Source organism: Cetorhinus maximus, chromosome 9 (genome assembly GCF_964194155.1).
Source record: "Cetorhinus maximus chromosome 9, sCetMax3.hap1.1, whole genome shotgun sequence".
NCBI classification, from domain to species: Eukaryota; Metazoa; Chordata; class Chondrichthyes; order Lamniformes; family Cetorhinidae; genus Cetorhinus; species Cetorhinus maximus.
In genome coordinates this window covers 87,353,826-87,370,526 of record NC_135887.1, presented here as the reverse complement: position 1 = coordinate 87,370,526, position 16,701 = coordinate 87,353,826, and the positions used below count along the sequence as shown (strand labels likewise).

At 45.3% G+C, this 16,701-nt stretch overlaps 1 protein-coding gene across 2 annotated transcripts in view; it reads right to left on the bottom strand.

Moving 5' to 3' along the window:
- pgghg (protein-glucosylgalactosylhydroxylysine glucosidase) overlaps positions 1-16,701 on the bottom strand; it is a 46,018-nt gene continuing 29,317 nt past the window's right edge. For both annotated transcript variants that reach the window (XM_078549040.1, XM_078549041.1), the window contains exons 11-14: positions 8,471-8,566; positions 7,275-7,372; positions 5,503-5,714; positions 1-672 (exon numbers count right to left, since the gene is read on the bottom strand). In XM_078549040.1, the coding sequence (XP_078405166.1) occupies positions 587-672; positions 5,503-5,714; positions 7,275-7,372; positions 8,471-8,566 (492 nt within the window). In that variant the 3' untranslated portion in view covers positions 1-586. The remainder of the gene's footprint in view (positions 673-5,502; positions 5,715-7,274; positions 7,373-8,470; positions 8,567-16,701) is intronic.

The window sequence follows — 16,701 nt, the reverse complement described above, 5'->3', positions numbered from 1 at the left end:
CATGATTTATTACTATTTTATTGAACCATTTTGTATTGGTTTTTACATTGGTTTGAGAAATTCACATTCACCTGAATGAAATAAATTTGATTCTAATGACTTCTAATGAGTAAATGGAATAATTCATGTGGGGGAGTAGCCATGTACACCATGAATGGGAAGGTTGTAGATTCAGTCTGTATGAGCTAGCTGATCTTGGCAGTGCAGCAGCAAGGGTGCTGTAATTAACCCAAGTGATTCAGGGAGAAGGAACGAAAAAAATCAGGGTTCCCAATCATTACTATCCAGTAATTGTACTCAAGTGTACATTTGAGGACAGCATCAGCCAAACATACTGCTGTCACTGACTTCTGAAACACAGACTTGATTAAAAAAAGGTGACCAGGCAAAGTACTGTAGAGCTGCGAGTGCCAGCATGCCCAGCAAAAAGCCCACGTCTGTGGCGGAGGGAGGGAGGGAGGAAAACAAAATAATTCACTGAAAGGTGTACAATTCCAATGGCAAATAGTGACTTTTAAAACTTCAGGTCAGGAGAATGTACAGACCTATATGTTACAGATAGGAAAACTGATTCACCTCCTACAGGCTACAACTTGGTAGATAGTTCAGAAGCAGCAGCAAGACACTTGCTTTGAATCATTCCTGGTTCCAGAAGGAAAGACACTGGTTGGCCTATAAAAATAAATGAAACAGGATGTTACAAGTTTCAGACTTTGCCTCAGATTTTCTCTCAAGCACAGCATTGCTAGTCACTTTGGTGAGCAGAGTGTTTTACATTCAGGGGTGTGCACATAGTGCTCAATATCATAACTCAAGACTGTAATCTTGTCATTTAAACGGGATATTCATGTTATCAGCACATGCCTCCATGTGTAACTCTAGAACTATTCTGTCGGCAAATCAAGAAAACACTTGGTATAGGATCAAGCCAAATACAAAGCTCCTTTATTTCACAGTAAGTGAACAACCAGAGCAACAGTTATTATATAACTCACTTAGGGTAATAGGTGCAGCTTGTGCTTGCATTATAATACAAAATAATGAATGTACTATGCTTCCCCACATCAGTGGGACATCTTGCTTAACTTAAACAAATTAACTTTGAACTATCATTCTACATCCCTATTTCTCTGCGTGGCCTCCTCCAAGCAGTCCGTGAACGGTGGGATGGATTGTTCCTGGCTGATGGTTGCAAAAAAACCCTCCAGGCTAACCAAGGAGCCTGGCCAGAGGTCACAACAGAGGTGAACAGCTGTGGGGTGCAGCAACGAAATTGGGTCCAGTGCAGAAATGGGCTGAATGACCGACTCCATACCACAACGGTGAGTCTGAGTGAATGACGTGTAACCTGTGGATGAAAAGTGGGCGGGGGCAGAAGGGTCCCTCAACTTGTAAGGGATCAGAGTGATGGGCATTGAGTGCGAGGAGGATTCACACTCCGCCATCAACTTTGGTTTCAAAGGAAGAGGGCTGCACCCATGGATGAGGGTAGAGCGTTGAATATTAAAAGAGCTAATTGTGTATTTTTCCTTTGCAGTTACGACTGCAGCGGAAAGGCATAAGGAACCTGCCAGTGAAGCTCCTCAGTCCTCCACTAAGGACAAGAGTGTCAACGTCTCAGGAGTCACAGCATCATATCTTTCCCCCACTCAATGCGCCAGCGCAGATACAATCACCTTGGTGGGCAGATGTTCGTGATTTGGCTTGGGGTCACACTCTGGTGAACACCTCACAGGAGTGCAGATGCAGATGATGGAGGCTGTGACAGCTGCAGCCACTGACAGTTGGAGGACTTTGAGGCCAGGCCCATGTTGCACTCTAGGACAATGAATGGTCTCTGGTGATGGCCACACTCAACCTGCTAGAGATGAATAGGGGAGAATCTGGCAGAGCTGCCTGAGGCATTGAGCAGACATGTGTGGGCAATGGAGGAGTCCATTCAGGCCAAAACCGCTGCCATATCTCTGGTCAGTGAGCACACTGCTTCTTCCATTGAGAGGTTGACAACCATCAAAGAGAGACAGATCCAGAAGAACACTCAGTGAATGCCTGGTGTTAGCACAAACCCGCAGACCATCGCTGCACTGCTATGGCGCAGGAGCCCCTCAGTGTCCCGGGGTTCTCCAGGCCTGGAGCTGCAAGGGGACACCTGCCACAGTCACCAAAGACCACGGGGCATGGAGATCAGCAGCCTGCCTCCAACACATCAGCAGATGCTTGGGACGCACCTCATCACAGCAAAAGGAACTGTGTTAAAAAGGGCACCTGGACACACCAGGGTGGCACAGGTTTTTAGATAATTGTTTCACAATAATGTTTTTGTGTCCCATTAGAATGTGTGCTTTCAATGTTGTTTGATCTATTCATTGAAGGCTTATTGATGATGGGCATATAGAAAGTTTGAAAACCCATCTTCATCTATGCAAGGAGCATGGTGTGGTTTTTCTTAATCCAATGTGTGGAAACCATGGAAGGCCTATGTGAGTATTTTATCAGAAGGGCATGTGAAATGTGTGGCCAGAGAAGACGACGTGAGAGAGGCTGCCCCTCATGAGAGACAAGGGCGCTGAAAGGGTGCACGGATCAGGTTTTCTCTGGCCCCCCTAGCGTCTACCTCTATTCAAGATAGCAAGCAGGCGTTCTTCTCCTCCTTCCTGCTCAACCTCTTCATCACCATTATCCTCATCAGATGAGGCATGTGTCTCCTCTTCGTCCTCTGGGTTCAGATTTTCACCCCTTTGCAATGCGCAACATACCACAACAATACACAAGACCCTCCCTGGTTCTTACTGAAGTACTCCCCCAGAGCGATCAAGGCTACTGTAGCGCATCTCCAGATAACCTACGGTTTGCTTTATTATAGCACTTGTGGGGCTGTGACTGGCATTGCATCTCAGCCTCACTGAAGGTTCCTGACATCAGCCAAGTCTGGAGAGGGTAGCCCCTGTCACTGAGCAACCATTCATTCAGCTGCGGATGTACGGTGAACATATGTGACACCTGCGAGTTACAAAGTTGTCATGCCTGCTGCCTGGGAATCCCATACACACACCTGCAAAACGTGCTTCCTGTGGTCGCATACAATCTGCACACTGAGTGAATAAAAGCCCTTCCTATTAATGAATCCTGCCGGATAGTCTGATGATGCTTTGATGGCCACATGGGTGCAGTCAGTGGCACCCTGCACATGCAGAAAATTGGCCATGGCAATGAAACCCATTGATTGCTTGGTCAGGCTATCTTGGTCCATCTGGTATCTGATGAAATCACCTGCCCCTTTGAATAGACCGTTGATAACCTTCTTTATGCAGTGGTGAGTGGCTGCCTGGGAGATCCCACGTCACAGGTTGAACCCCGGAAGGATCCGGAGATCTGATGCGGACCCTGAGTGCTGCGGTGTCTTTAAGCACCCCTGGCAGTGGGTGGCTACAGTATCCCCTTGAGCACAGGTTGTCCTGCATTAGGGCACCAGGGTCGGTGACAGTCTCCCTGGAGAGAGAATTTGTTCTGGCACTGCTTCTCTCACATCTGCAGGTTATTCTGATCCAGTAGACTCTGGGATGCGCTGGGAGCCTCCATCTGCCTTTCCCCTGCTGCCCAGCCTTGTACTGCATCCTGTTGCTGCTGCTGGGGGGCCTGGATTGCTGCATTTGCAGCATAGTGCTCTACTTCATTGCACATCCCTTCCAACGCTCGGTGGATGCAACAGGACTGGGTGGATGATTCCCATTCTACAATCTCTCTCTCCCTTTACTTACAGACATACTTCAAGATGTGTCCCCCCCCACAACTCAGCTCCTCAGATGTGAACTTCCTCTATGGAGCTTAACCCCTCAACTCAACCCCACTCTGCTCTAAAGAAATTTGCACAGATCATTCTTCTGCCCTGGAACTCACTCAACTAGACATCAGATCCACTCTCGCAGCGTCAGATAAACCACCAAGCTTCACTGGTCAGGATTCTGAAGGCACGGGAGACCCCCCTATGAATCCCAACAAACTCAAGAGCCACCATGAAATTCCAGTGTGATTCATGTAAATTGGGTTTAAGTGGGTTGACAGCAAGCTCAATTAACTTGCCGCTGCTAGAGGGCAACTTTGCCACCTCGCAACCTTCCACTTGATGGCGCATGCTTCTCCCAGTGCCAGGAATTAGTTGGGAATCCTCCTGCATGATTCTCCAGCACTGTTCCGCCATTTTGCTCACTCCAGCAGGTTTGACTAAACTCTATGGACTTTGCAACACAATATAGATGAGGTATCTATCAATTACTGAGTCAGGCTACCAAATTAGTTATTGTTTTCAGTCTTTGGGGAAACAATTTAAAAGCTTAGCTTGTTATCATTTTACCATCATTTGTCTTGGTGGTTTTAAAAGAAGCGTGAATACACTTTATTTTAAAACACAATCCTCAAACCTAACTCTTTGTTCCAAACCCTTATGGTGATGCAAAGTAAAATTGGCAAAACTCCCAAAAAATGATATAGGGTTATCAGCACCGTAAACAGACATGTCATATTAGCAAGTAGGAACCACAAAGTACGTATAAATAATAATTACATCTGTGACTTCCTCTCCACTATTCCAATTTTGTTCTTTTTGACCAATCAGCTCTCCTCTCCTGATGTCAAAGTTTGAAGGAAAAAGATACACACACTGAAGATATTCTTGTTCATTTAAACATTGTTATACTTTACAATAGTACTTTTAATAAAAATATTTGGATTTTCAATGCATAAACCAAGCCATCAGTTGCCCGAAAGTTACTTCAACAGTCAGTCTCCCACATCCTCATATCACAGAGGCACGCTACCCTCTCATGATCCAGTTCACACAGGCGCTGCTGCACAACCAGCTCTGGACCTTTTCACAGAGACATTCCTGCAAAACTCACGTTAGATGCTGGCATTCTTCAGCCTCAATTTAAGGTGGCACTTTTCTTCCTCTCTCTGCTTAAGCTGGGACCATTCATCACCTTCAATTCAACCTGGCACTCTCCCCAACACAGTTCATTCTGTCACCTTCATCTACACTCCCTCTCACTTAATGTTAGCACTTGCCTTCCTTCTCCACCTAAAACAATGCTCTTTTATTATGTATGAAGAGTAGGGGATTCTCTCAAGGCATCATGGCCAATATTCATCCTTAAACCAACATCATCAAAACAGATTATTGAGAGTTTACTGTATGTAAATTAGCTATCACATTTGCCTACAAAGTCAATGGTTGTGAAGCATTTTGGATTATCCTAAAGGACGTGAATGGTGCTATATATGAAATAAATCTTCAAAGTATGTGGTTGCCAGAATCATTTCTAGGTGCTATTTTTTGTCAGTAAATTATAACACATAGATCTAACCCCCAAAATGTGAAAAGTTGGCTGTTGGCACATATCTGTTCTCCCTCAGTCAACTCTCTGCAACGCTGACCAGGGAATTCAACAGGTCAATCAAAACCCAGATTGCCCCAATTGAATTACTGTATGAACTTCCCAAAATTACCTTCATTTAGAACAAAACTCTTTCCCGAATCACTCAGAACAACTTCCAAGGCCGAGTGCTGAAGCTCACAAGGCCTTATCAAAACAATTGTGGCCTTCTCTGTAGAAAACTTAAATTGTAGTTTGTTTCCAAGGTAATTAATTCCAGTAATCCATAGTTCACCCACATCGTCTGGGATTATGGGATCAAAGTGCAGATAGTTCTTCATGATCCTGCAAAAGAGAAGCACAAAATATAGATCAGAAGACTGAGTTGCAGAAACACAGTGGGGTCTTCCTTGTGGCAGTAACTGGAAATGCTAATAACCACAGTAAATGCATTTTCCTCAGAAATCCATGGCAATCCAGGCAATTTGTTCAGTATGGAAAAAGAATTCAAACATCATCACATGTTTAAAAGTGAGAAAGTTAGGAGCAAGAAGGACAGTCAGACTTTGTTTATTTCAATTGACGGATAATGAAACAGCCTAATGAGTTATCAGGGAAAGGCACTGAAGCAGGCAATATAGAGAGATGAGACTGACCTGCCAAAAGGGCCTTGTTGGGTCAAAGGCCTTTTGGTCCTCCAAGAAATTCTCATGTTCTTACATAAATCCACAGTACTGCGGTGTTTACCTTTTTATCTAAATTCCAACTGCAAGCGTCAGGCAAATCCTTCAGCAAAAGAGACAAAGGCTGGCCTGTGCAGCTGCACAACTTAGTGCCAGTGCAAGACTCTTTTATTAGTCAGAGCTCAACCAACAACAGATTGCCAGCCTGACCACTGCTGATGCAGGATAAATCTTCTCCGTGTGTTGGAACAGTTAATGATTACATCCCCACTCCTCAGAAGGACCATACTAAATATCCAGAGTTTGCAAAAACAAAATTTTGAATTGTAAGCAAATCTTGCCTAAGCTCCCCTATTAGCTCAGTGAGTAAAGGCACTGCTCTAAGTGGTACAGAACCATATTGAGCTGTAGAACTCCTCTGAAAAAGGAGTGACGAAGTCACATCATTAGAAGTCTAACACATTACAACACAAAGCTCATTCCACAAAGAGGATATTTTTCTCAGCCGCAACATCTTGGGACATTGCCGAGCATAAACCATTCAGTTCAAAAAGTAAATAAAGACACTTACTAGAGAGGGGGAAAATAATGAGTTACTTCCAAAAGAAAAATTAAGCGGTTAAGTTTCATCCTGGAACATTACTTTAACAAAAGCTGCATTTATTGTACGTACTTGAATACTTGAGTCAGCTCCTGGTTAAAAAGAAATTTGTTTGCTTTCCAAAAATTCAACAAGACTATCCAATAAGTTGAGCAGTATAGATCAGAAAACTCTCCGATTCAATCCCCAATCTCAGATAAATTTGTGCTTCTCACTTCAGAGGTAGGTGGTGTGTTTAGGGTTAAGGAGAGATAAAACAGTCAGGGTTCCTGGCCCTGATGGGCATCCAGTGACCCTGTTTGGGTTAGGGACAGGATCAGCCTCAGCTGTAATACTGTCCATGGCCAAGTAGCCCAATGATATTCATTAGCTAGGTTCACACACAAAGAACAGCTACTTGCTTGAAATAGGGGTGAGCTGGCAGCACCCAAGGACCTGCTCGTCAGCAAAGCCTTCAGAAGTGGAGGGGGAATTTAATGGAAGAAAGAAAGTGTGCAAGAAAATATGCAAGAGCATTATCCTGGTACACATCTGTAACAAAAACAGATTTCTTGTGCATAATGGAATCAATTATTGCATATCCCAGTAACTCAAATAAAAGTTGGCAATATTCACACTGACCTGAAGCCAGTGTAGCCAAATAGCATAGTCTGCAAGAAGCCACCCATTCCTGTCAGGAAATTCACAGCTCCTGACCCATCTGCATTTTCACTCCAAACCTGATGCAGGGGGAAAAAAATGGCAAAAATCAGTACCCAGAAAACTTTCAGCAAGCACCGTTCTTACATATTGATTCGCATTCTGCACACAGCCCTGATAATAACTAGACCTGGAAGGTTACAATTTCAATCCTTCATCAAATTCACAGATGGACAGCCATGGCTCAGTCGATAGCACTGTTGCCTCTGAATCATCAAATTCTGGGTTCATATCCTACTCTAGGGCTTGAGCACAAAAATAAAGCACTGCACAGTTGGAGGTACCGTCTCTCAGGTGAGACATTAATCAGAGGTCCCATCCACCTGCTCAGATGGATGTAAAAGATGCCTTGGCAATATTTTGAAGAGGAGCCGGGGAGTTATCCACGTTGTCCAACATTTATCTCTCAATCAACATCATAAAAAGAGACACAATATATTACCAAATGGGAATCACAATAATATGTATAAATAATAATTACATCTGTTACCCTGCTGTCTACATCACATTACCCCATTGCTGCTTTTGGGAGTTTGTTGCCTCCAACATTACAACAGTGACTACACTTCAAACACAACTCCATATTTGTAAAGTGCTTTGAGACATCCTGTGGTCATGAAAAGCGCTTTATAAATACAAGTCGTTCTTTTAGTTTACCTCAGCAGGGCAAGTAGGAGCAATGCTACAGTTAGCCTCAGTGATCCTGGGATGGGGAGGGTATGAAGGGGATGGGGAGCGGCAGCAGGGAAGCAATTCATGAAAGCTGTTTTTGCCACATTTCAACAAGGCGGCTGATTGGGAACACCTCTGAGGAAATTCTGGGCCATGGTCACATACTAAAATGCGGTGTGTCCTTGCTAAATTAAGGGATGAAAATTACAGTTCTGAAAACGCATCAAAAATAAAGCACCAGAAAATCTAAATTTCCTGAGTGAAAACCCCCACAAAAAAAAAAACTCATGCCTTCCATCTCCTTGAGTAAATTCCAAATCCGTCACTGTTCTAAACTGACCTCTTGTTTCCAAAAAGCTTTAGTGAAGGCCTTGGTCAGCTTCTGATAATTTTATAGTTTCTATGCATGCAATTGGACAGAGCCTCCATGTTTTCACAACAATTACCTTGAATGGTTCCTGAATGTTGCTGTGACATTTGCTCAATTGCTGCTGAGCCTGACTAACATTCTTCAGCTCCAGCCAACCAATTGCAAACATGCTCTGAAAAAGAGGCATAATAACAAGAACTGACATTGGTCACCTTGATTAAATTATTAGCCAATAGATCAAGAAACTTCAAATACCGACACTAGGCCATAAGGATTGGGGCCTCCAACATTACAATCAGCTCTAGGAGCTGGATTTAATTCCGGTTCAAAGCAAAAATATTCTGTTGGATTATAGGGACCAAAGTAATTTCAATTTAGGGTTGTACCAATTTGATTGCAGGAGAATTAATAGCACAAATTGGCATGCTGGTGGAGAGGGATTAACTCAAATGGCTGACTATGTTCCGTGTCCAAACAGAACACAATTAAATTAGTGCTGCAAAATCCCACATAAAAATTCTTCCTCTTCATGAGTTGCCATACAGTGCCATTCCAGACACTTTTCTATCACTTTGTTCAGGGAACCAACTCTGTTGCCTTGAACTGGAGCCAGGAATTCCTGAAAGCTTTACAGCAATATTGTACAAGGAAATTTTAATGCACTTGTATTTATTTGCAACTCCAGAGCCACCATAACTTTGGGTCAGTGGATCTCCAGGCACGAGTACTCTTAGCGCAAGGTTACTTTACTTCTGATCTATTCTGTGCTGACCTGGGAGTGTTGAAGAGGGCAGTGTGGAGCAGGGGTGTCCAATCTACGTCCCAAGGGCCATATTCTGCTCACATAATCTGTCCCACAAAGCCTAGAAATCTCATGACTAGTTGAACTTACATTTCCAATTTGTTAATTTGTCCTGTTCGAAATTCATTGACTATTGCTCAATTAGAAAGGACTGTTTTTAACCTGTTGCCTCATTGGTGAATAAACTGTAGCTCAGATTACTAAAATGTGTTTCTTTTTATTCGTTCAAGGGATGTGGACTTTATTGCCCATCCCCAATTGCCCTCGTGCTTGGCGGGTGGTGGGGGGGGGGGGGGAGTTCCAGGATTTTGACCTAACGACAGTGAAAGGAGGAGGAGGGAGATTCCAGGATTTTGACCTAACGACAGTGAAGGAACGGCAATGTATTTCCACGTCAGCATAGTGACTGACTTGGAGGGGAAAAACTGCAGATGCTGGAAATCCAAAACAAAAACAAAAATACCTGGAAAAACTCAGCAGGTCTGGCAGCATCTGCGGAGAGGAGCACAGTTAACGTTTCGAGTCCAAATGACCCTTCAACAGAACTAAGTAAAAATAGAAGAGAGGTGAAATATAAACTGGTTTAAGGAGGGGTGGGACAAGTAGAGCTGGGTAGAGGGCCAGTGATAGGTGGAGCTCAACGCAAACTGGAGGAACAGCACCTCATCTTCCAACTAGGCACTTTACAGCCTTCCGGACTGAATATTGAGTTCAACAATTTTAGATCATGAACCCTCTACTCCATCCCCACCCACTTTCCGATTCTCCCCCCTTTTTTTCCAATAATTTAATATAGATTTTTCTTTTCCCACCTATTTCCATTATTTTTAAATGTATTTCCATCCATTATTTTATCTCTACCTTTTAGCCTGTTTTGATTCCTTCACCCCACCCCACCCCCACTAGGGCTATCTGTAAATTGCTTGTCCTGCCTTCTACCCTTAATTAGCACATTCCTTAGATAATATCACCACCTTCAACACCTCTTTGTCCTTTCGTCTGTGACATCTTTTGGTTATCTCCACCTATCACTGGCCCTCTATCCAGCTCTACTTGTCCCACCCCCCCTTAAACCAGCTTATATTTCACCTATTTTTACTTAGTTCTGTTGAAGGGTCATTCGGACTCGAAACGTTAACTGTGCTCCTCTCCGCAGATGCTGCCAGACCTGCTGAGGTTTTCCAGGTATTTTTGTTTTTGCACAGTATTTATATGTCTAGTCCAGTTCAGTTCCTGGTCAATTGTAACCCCCAGGATGTTGATAGTGGGGGATTCAGTGATGGTAATGCCATTGAATATCAAGGGGTGATGGTCAGATTCTCTCTTTTTGAAGATGGTCATTGCCTGGCACTTGTGTCGCATGAATGTTACTTGCCGCTTGTCAGCCCAAGCCTGGATATTGTCCAGGTCTTGCTGCATTTGGACATGGACTGCTTCAGTATCTGAGGAGTCGCGAATGGTGCTAAACATTGTGCAATCATCAGCAAACATCCCCACTTCTGACCTTATGATGGAAGGAAGGTCATTGATGAAGCAGCTGAAGATGGTTGGGCCGTGGACATTACCCTGAGGAACTCCTGCAGCAATGTCCAAGAACTGAGATGATTGACCTCCAACAACCACAGCCATCTTCCTTTGTGCTAGGTATGACGCCAAACAATGGAGAGTTTTTGCCCTGATTCCCATTGACTCCAGTTTTGCTAGGGATCTTTGATGCCACACTTAGTCAAATGCAGCCATGATGTCAAGGGCAGTCACTCTCACCTCACCTCAGGAGTTCAGCTCTTTTGTCGATGTTTGAATCAAGGCTATAATGAGGTCAGAAGCTGAGTGGCCCTAGCGGAACCCAATCTGAGTGTCAGTGAGCAGGTTATTGCTAAGCAAGTGCCACTTGATGGCACTGTCGATGACCCCTTCCATTACTTTACTGATGATCAAGAGTAGACTGATAGGGCGGTAATTGGCCGGGTTGGATCTGTCCTGCTTTTTGTATACAGGACATACCTGGACAATTTTCCACATTGCCAGGTAGATGTCAGTGTTGTAGCTGTATTGAGACAGCTTGGCTAGGGGCGCAGCAAGTTCTGGAACGCAAGTCTTCAGTACTATTGCCAGAAGATTGTCAGGGCCCATAGCCTTTGCATTATCCCGTGCCTTCAGCCGTTTCTTGATATCACGTGGAGTGAATCAAATTGGCTGAAGACTTGCATCTGTGATTCTGGAGACCTCTGGGAGGAGACTGAGATGGATCATCCACTTGGCAATGGCTGAAGATTGTAGCAAATGCTTCAGCCTTATCTTTTACACTGACGTGCTGGGTTCCCCCATCATTGAGAGTGGGGATATTTATAGAGCCTCCTCCTCCAGTGAGTTGTTTAATTGCCCACCACCATTGATAGCTGGATGTGGCAGGACTGCAGGGCTTTGATTTGATTTGTTGGTTGTGGAATCTTAGCTCTATCACTTGCTGCTTGTGCTGTTTGGCATGCAAGTAGTCCTGTGTTGTAGCTTCACAGGTTGACAGCTCACTGTTAGGTATGCCTGGTGCTGCTCCTGGCATGCCCTCCTGCACCCTTCATTGAACCAGGGTTGATCCCCTGGCTTGGTGGTAATGGTAGAGTGGGGAATATGCCGGGCCATGAGGTTACAGATTGTGGTTGAGTACAATTCTGCTGCTGCTGAATGGTCCACAGCACCTCATGGATGCCCAGTCTTGAGTTGCTAGATTTGTTCGAAATCTATCCCATTTAGCACAGTGGTAGTGCCACACAACACAATGGAGGGTATCCTCAATGTGAAGCCAGAACTATGTCTCCATAACGACTGTGCGGTGGTCACTCCTACCGATACTATCATGGACAGATGCATCTGCAGCAGGCAGGTTGGTGAGGATGAGGTCAAGTATGTTTTTCCCTCTTGTTTGTTCCCTCACCACCTGCTGCAGACCCAGTCTAGCAGCTATGTCATTTAGGACTCGGCCAGCTCAGTAAGTAGTGGTGCTACCAAGCCACTCTTTGTGATGGACAGTGAAGTCCCCCATCCAGAGTACATTCTGCATCCTTGCCACCCTCAGTACTTCCTCCAAGTGGTGTTCAACATGGAGGGGTACTGATCCATCAGCTGAAGTGAGCGGGGGGCAATACATGGTAATCAGCAGGAAGTTTCCTTGCCCATGTTTGACCTCATGCCACAAGATTCATGGAGTCTGGAGTCGACTTTGAGGACTCCAGTGGGTCAGAACATACCCAGGGATGGTGATGATGGTGTCTGGGACATTGTCTATAAGGTATGGTTCCGTGAGTACAACTATGTCAGGCTGTTGCTTGACTAGTCTGTGAGACAGCTCTCCCAATTTTGGCACTAACCCCCAGATGTTAGTAAGGAGGACTTTACTGGATAGCCAGAGCTGAGTTTGCCGTTGTCATTTCCGGTGCCTAGATCGATGCCAGGTGGTCCGTCCGGTTTCATTCCTTTGAGACTTTTTAGCAGTTTGAAATAACTGAGTGGCTTGCTAGGCCATTTCAGAGGGCGTTTGAAGTGTCAACGACATTGCTGTCACACATAGGCAGATTTCCTTCCCTAAAGGACATTAGTGAACCAGATGGGTTTTTACGACAATCGGCAATGGTTTCATGGTCACCATTAGACTTTTAATTCCAGATTTTTATTGAATTCAAATTTCAGCATCTTCCGAGGTGGGATTCGAACCCTGGTCCCCAGAGAATTAACTTGGGTCTCTGGATTACTAGTCCAGCGACAATACCACTACGCCACCTCTTCCGCCATAGTTAATATCAGTAACTTGAGATTTGTAAATTAATAAAAACAAAGAATTTTTAGACATGGAGGCCCAGATTTCCACCATGATGGACAGCCTCTCCATTCTGCCGCAAATAGCAAAACTGCCCAAAAATCGTAAGTTGCACCCCTGAACTTCCCATTTTAGCGGAGGTGGGAATTGGGAAGGGCACATTTTACACCTACCTGTTTTACAGAGGCAGCTGGCCATTTAAATCAGCAGCTGCCTCCACTCTAGTCTTATTTTGTTAGCCTATGAGTGTGGATATTGAAGTACGCAAAGTAGACCTGGTAAGAGTAGGTCTGAACTTAGTTCTTCGGATAGCCAGGAGACGTAGGGTACTCCTGTGGAATTTGCCTTAAAATTTTATTCATAGTCCAAGAAATTATACAAAATAAATTCCAACCTGAATTCATCCTTGAACCCAAGAGGGTAGGAGGGTGGTGCTTCTGGTATCGAAGGGCAATTATTTTTTTCCCCTATTAACTCATGCACCCAGATGCCAGAAAGAACTTTTGTGCTGGAAAAGAGCACATAGCACTTCATGCGAAGGAACATAGAAGATGGGCATGGCACACTCACACATAAATGCCATAGAAGGCAGTCACCATGAGTAGACGGAAGCCTGGAGGAAGACAGGAGTTCAGGAGGGAGAGGTTGCTGCCCAAGCACCAGGGAGGAGGAGGAGGAAAGGCAGGACAACCAGGTACTTCCCTGTGGGAAGGATGTATAGACCTAGGACATCAGACCTCAACATGACAGAGAACCAGAGTCAAAAGTGACTGAGGCAAAGCCATGAGGTGGTCACAGCCATATGCCACGTGGTCCAGCAGCAACTTGAACCACAATCCATCGCCCTCCATGCCCTGTCAGTAGCTGTGAAGGTAGCCATCACCCTCAACTTCTATGCCTCAGGATCTTTCCAGGAATCATCAGGAGACCTGTCTGGTGCATCCCAGTCAGCAGCACACAGACTAATTAAGGCTGTAACTAATGCCCTGTTTGCTTGTGTGGAAGAATCAATTAATTTCGTTATAGAGTTAGCATCACAGAATCAGAAAGTCACAGCATTTGTTCAAATGGCAGGCTTCCTTCAGGTGCTGGGTGTTATTGATTGCCCCCATGTTGCCATAAAAACCCCAACTCAATATGTGGACACCTTTGTCAATCATAAGTCCTTCCATTCGATCAATGTACAGGTGGTGTGTGACTTCCTTCATGTGAGCGCAAGGTTCCCTGGCAACTGCCACGACTCTTTCATACTAAGGAATTCCCAACGCCATCAGCTATTTCAGCCACCAATGTAGATCCCTGGTTGGCTTCTAGGGGATAAGGGCTGCCTCTTAAGAACTTAGATAATTACCCCCTTTAGGAGCACACAAACGGAGGCAGAGCACAACTACAACAGTAGCCATGTCATCACCAGAAGTACCATCGAGCAGGCAAGTGGCATTTTAAAGATGCACTTCAAGCGCCTCGATCACTCAGGTGATGCTCTGTAATATTTCAAAGCAAGGGTATCAAGAAGAGTAGCGGTGTGCTGCATGCTGTACATCATTGGGCAGCAGAGGGGCCTAGAAATCGTTGATGACGATGCCATGGACACAGCACCAACCTGGATGAGGAAGATGAAGAGGTGGAGGAAGCCCCCGTCTATTCGGAAAACTCCAAAACGAATGAGGCTGAGGAAGCCACCAATGGCAGAGCAGATTGGAGACATGGCCACATAGCCAGGGCTGACTCTGTGCAGGAGGGGATCACTACCAGAGGGGTCCTTGTGCAAAATAGATTCTTAGAAGGCCCTCCGATATCCTGTTAAGGGTACGCAAATCCTCATGTATTCCATGGATCTCACTGCTCATACTCTGAGCAGACTGATCCAGGCTATTGAGGGAGGCTTGCTGATTTTTCTGACCAAGACACTGCTCTTGCATCCACTCCCGAGTGTTGCTGCACGTGTCTCTCCACTAGACTAGCCAATCTCTCATGGTCAGAGCTCATGAGGTTGAGCCCCTGGGACAATGTGGAGCTCATGATGGTGATGGACTCCACCATTCGCAGCCTAAGAGCTCCTACTGCCTCAGAGAACCCTTTCAGGTGTCCACACAAATGCTGCTGATAAACTAAATACTGTGCCCCAAAAGGTGACTCCTGAGGCTCCACGCTCCTGCCCATTGGAACATCATCGTGACTTTCCTCCTCTTCCGAGGGGGACTGTGCACACCTCTGAGTCTGACACCTCCTGCACTCTGGTGCAATGACTTTCACCCTGTGCCACCAACTCTACATACGCGCTACAACCCTCTGGTATGCGGGTATCTGAGTTGGAGGAGTGTGGGCTAGCAAGATGTGACGCTGTCTCCTTCAATATTCATTGCTCTTCTTGATGCCCGAGCGATGATCTGGTCCAGGATGAGGGAGCTAGGACCTGTGTGAGACACAATGAGATATTTAGGGTATAGCCCTTCTCATTGTGAAAGCACACTCTGATGCATGCTATTGCCTTAACCATGCTCACTGGCCTTATGACGCAATCCTATCCTCGCACTCCCTCTCATGCCAACATCCCCTTATGCTCAGTGAACTGACATCATAACCTCCATCATTACCACCATGTGCCAAGGTGATTTCAACACCGCCTTTATCACCTGCTAACAGTGATACACCATCACCAACAGACAGCTACTCAGGCACCATGGCAATTGCCATGGCCATCTGTTCCACAGGATGGATGCATCTCAGCCAGGCTGACCCACCCCCAGTCTGTGCCATCTCTGTTGCATTCTTCACCCTTCTCGACTGCAATGACAACATGAAATTGTGTTTGCCTGATATATAATACATGGAGGGATATTGCTCTTCACTGGATCTGTGCATCATGATGCTCATTTACATGTGTTCTGTGAACACCTACATGAGCTGTGTATACACACAAGCTTCAGTGCTGAAGCAGAGGTATGTACCATGTGTCACATTTTAGCTGCAGCATGCACATATGACTCTTCCCTTGGAGCTCAAGGACATGAACTCCAAAACTTCTACTACTCTTTGGGTGTAATGTTTTCTAACTTCACTCCTGCAAAAATACAGGTGGAATCATTTGGAGGCAACAGGGGCCTCGACCACTGGCTAGAGAACCAGCGAGACCTGGCTGGGACCACACCCATCACCTTTCCACCTGATTAAATACCCCCCTGCCACAGGGGAAGGCACAAGGTTCTGTCCTATGGACCCAATCCCAGATTCTTCAGCCAGCAGAGATAGTTTCTCTCAGCCACCCTATCGGTTTGCCTTAATATCTTGAAAGATTCAGTCAAATCATCTATTAACCTTCTAAATTCCTGGAAATACAACATGAGTTTGCGTAATTTCTCCTCATGAACCAGCCTTGGAGTCCAGAGGCAGGATTTTCCATGTGGTTTTGGGAACTGTACATTACAAATGTTTCCAGGTCCTGACTACACACCTGGGAAAGTAGTCACAGCCCATGATTTTGTCGAGTTTGGCAGCTAATTGTCTGGAGGGCCATGTTATGGCGAGCACAAAAGACCACTGTAATGCACAAGACCCTCGCAGGTGAGTACTGCAGGGCACCACTCGACCAGCCCAGGTACAGGAACGGCATCTTCAGAGGCCTGATGGCTTGTTTGATGATGGTCTTTATGAGCAGACGGCTTCATTTTAGCACCTTGTGTCTCTGTCTCAA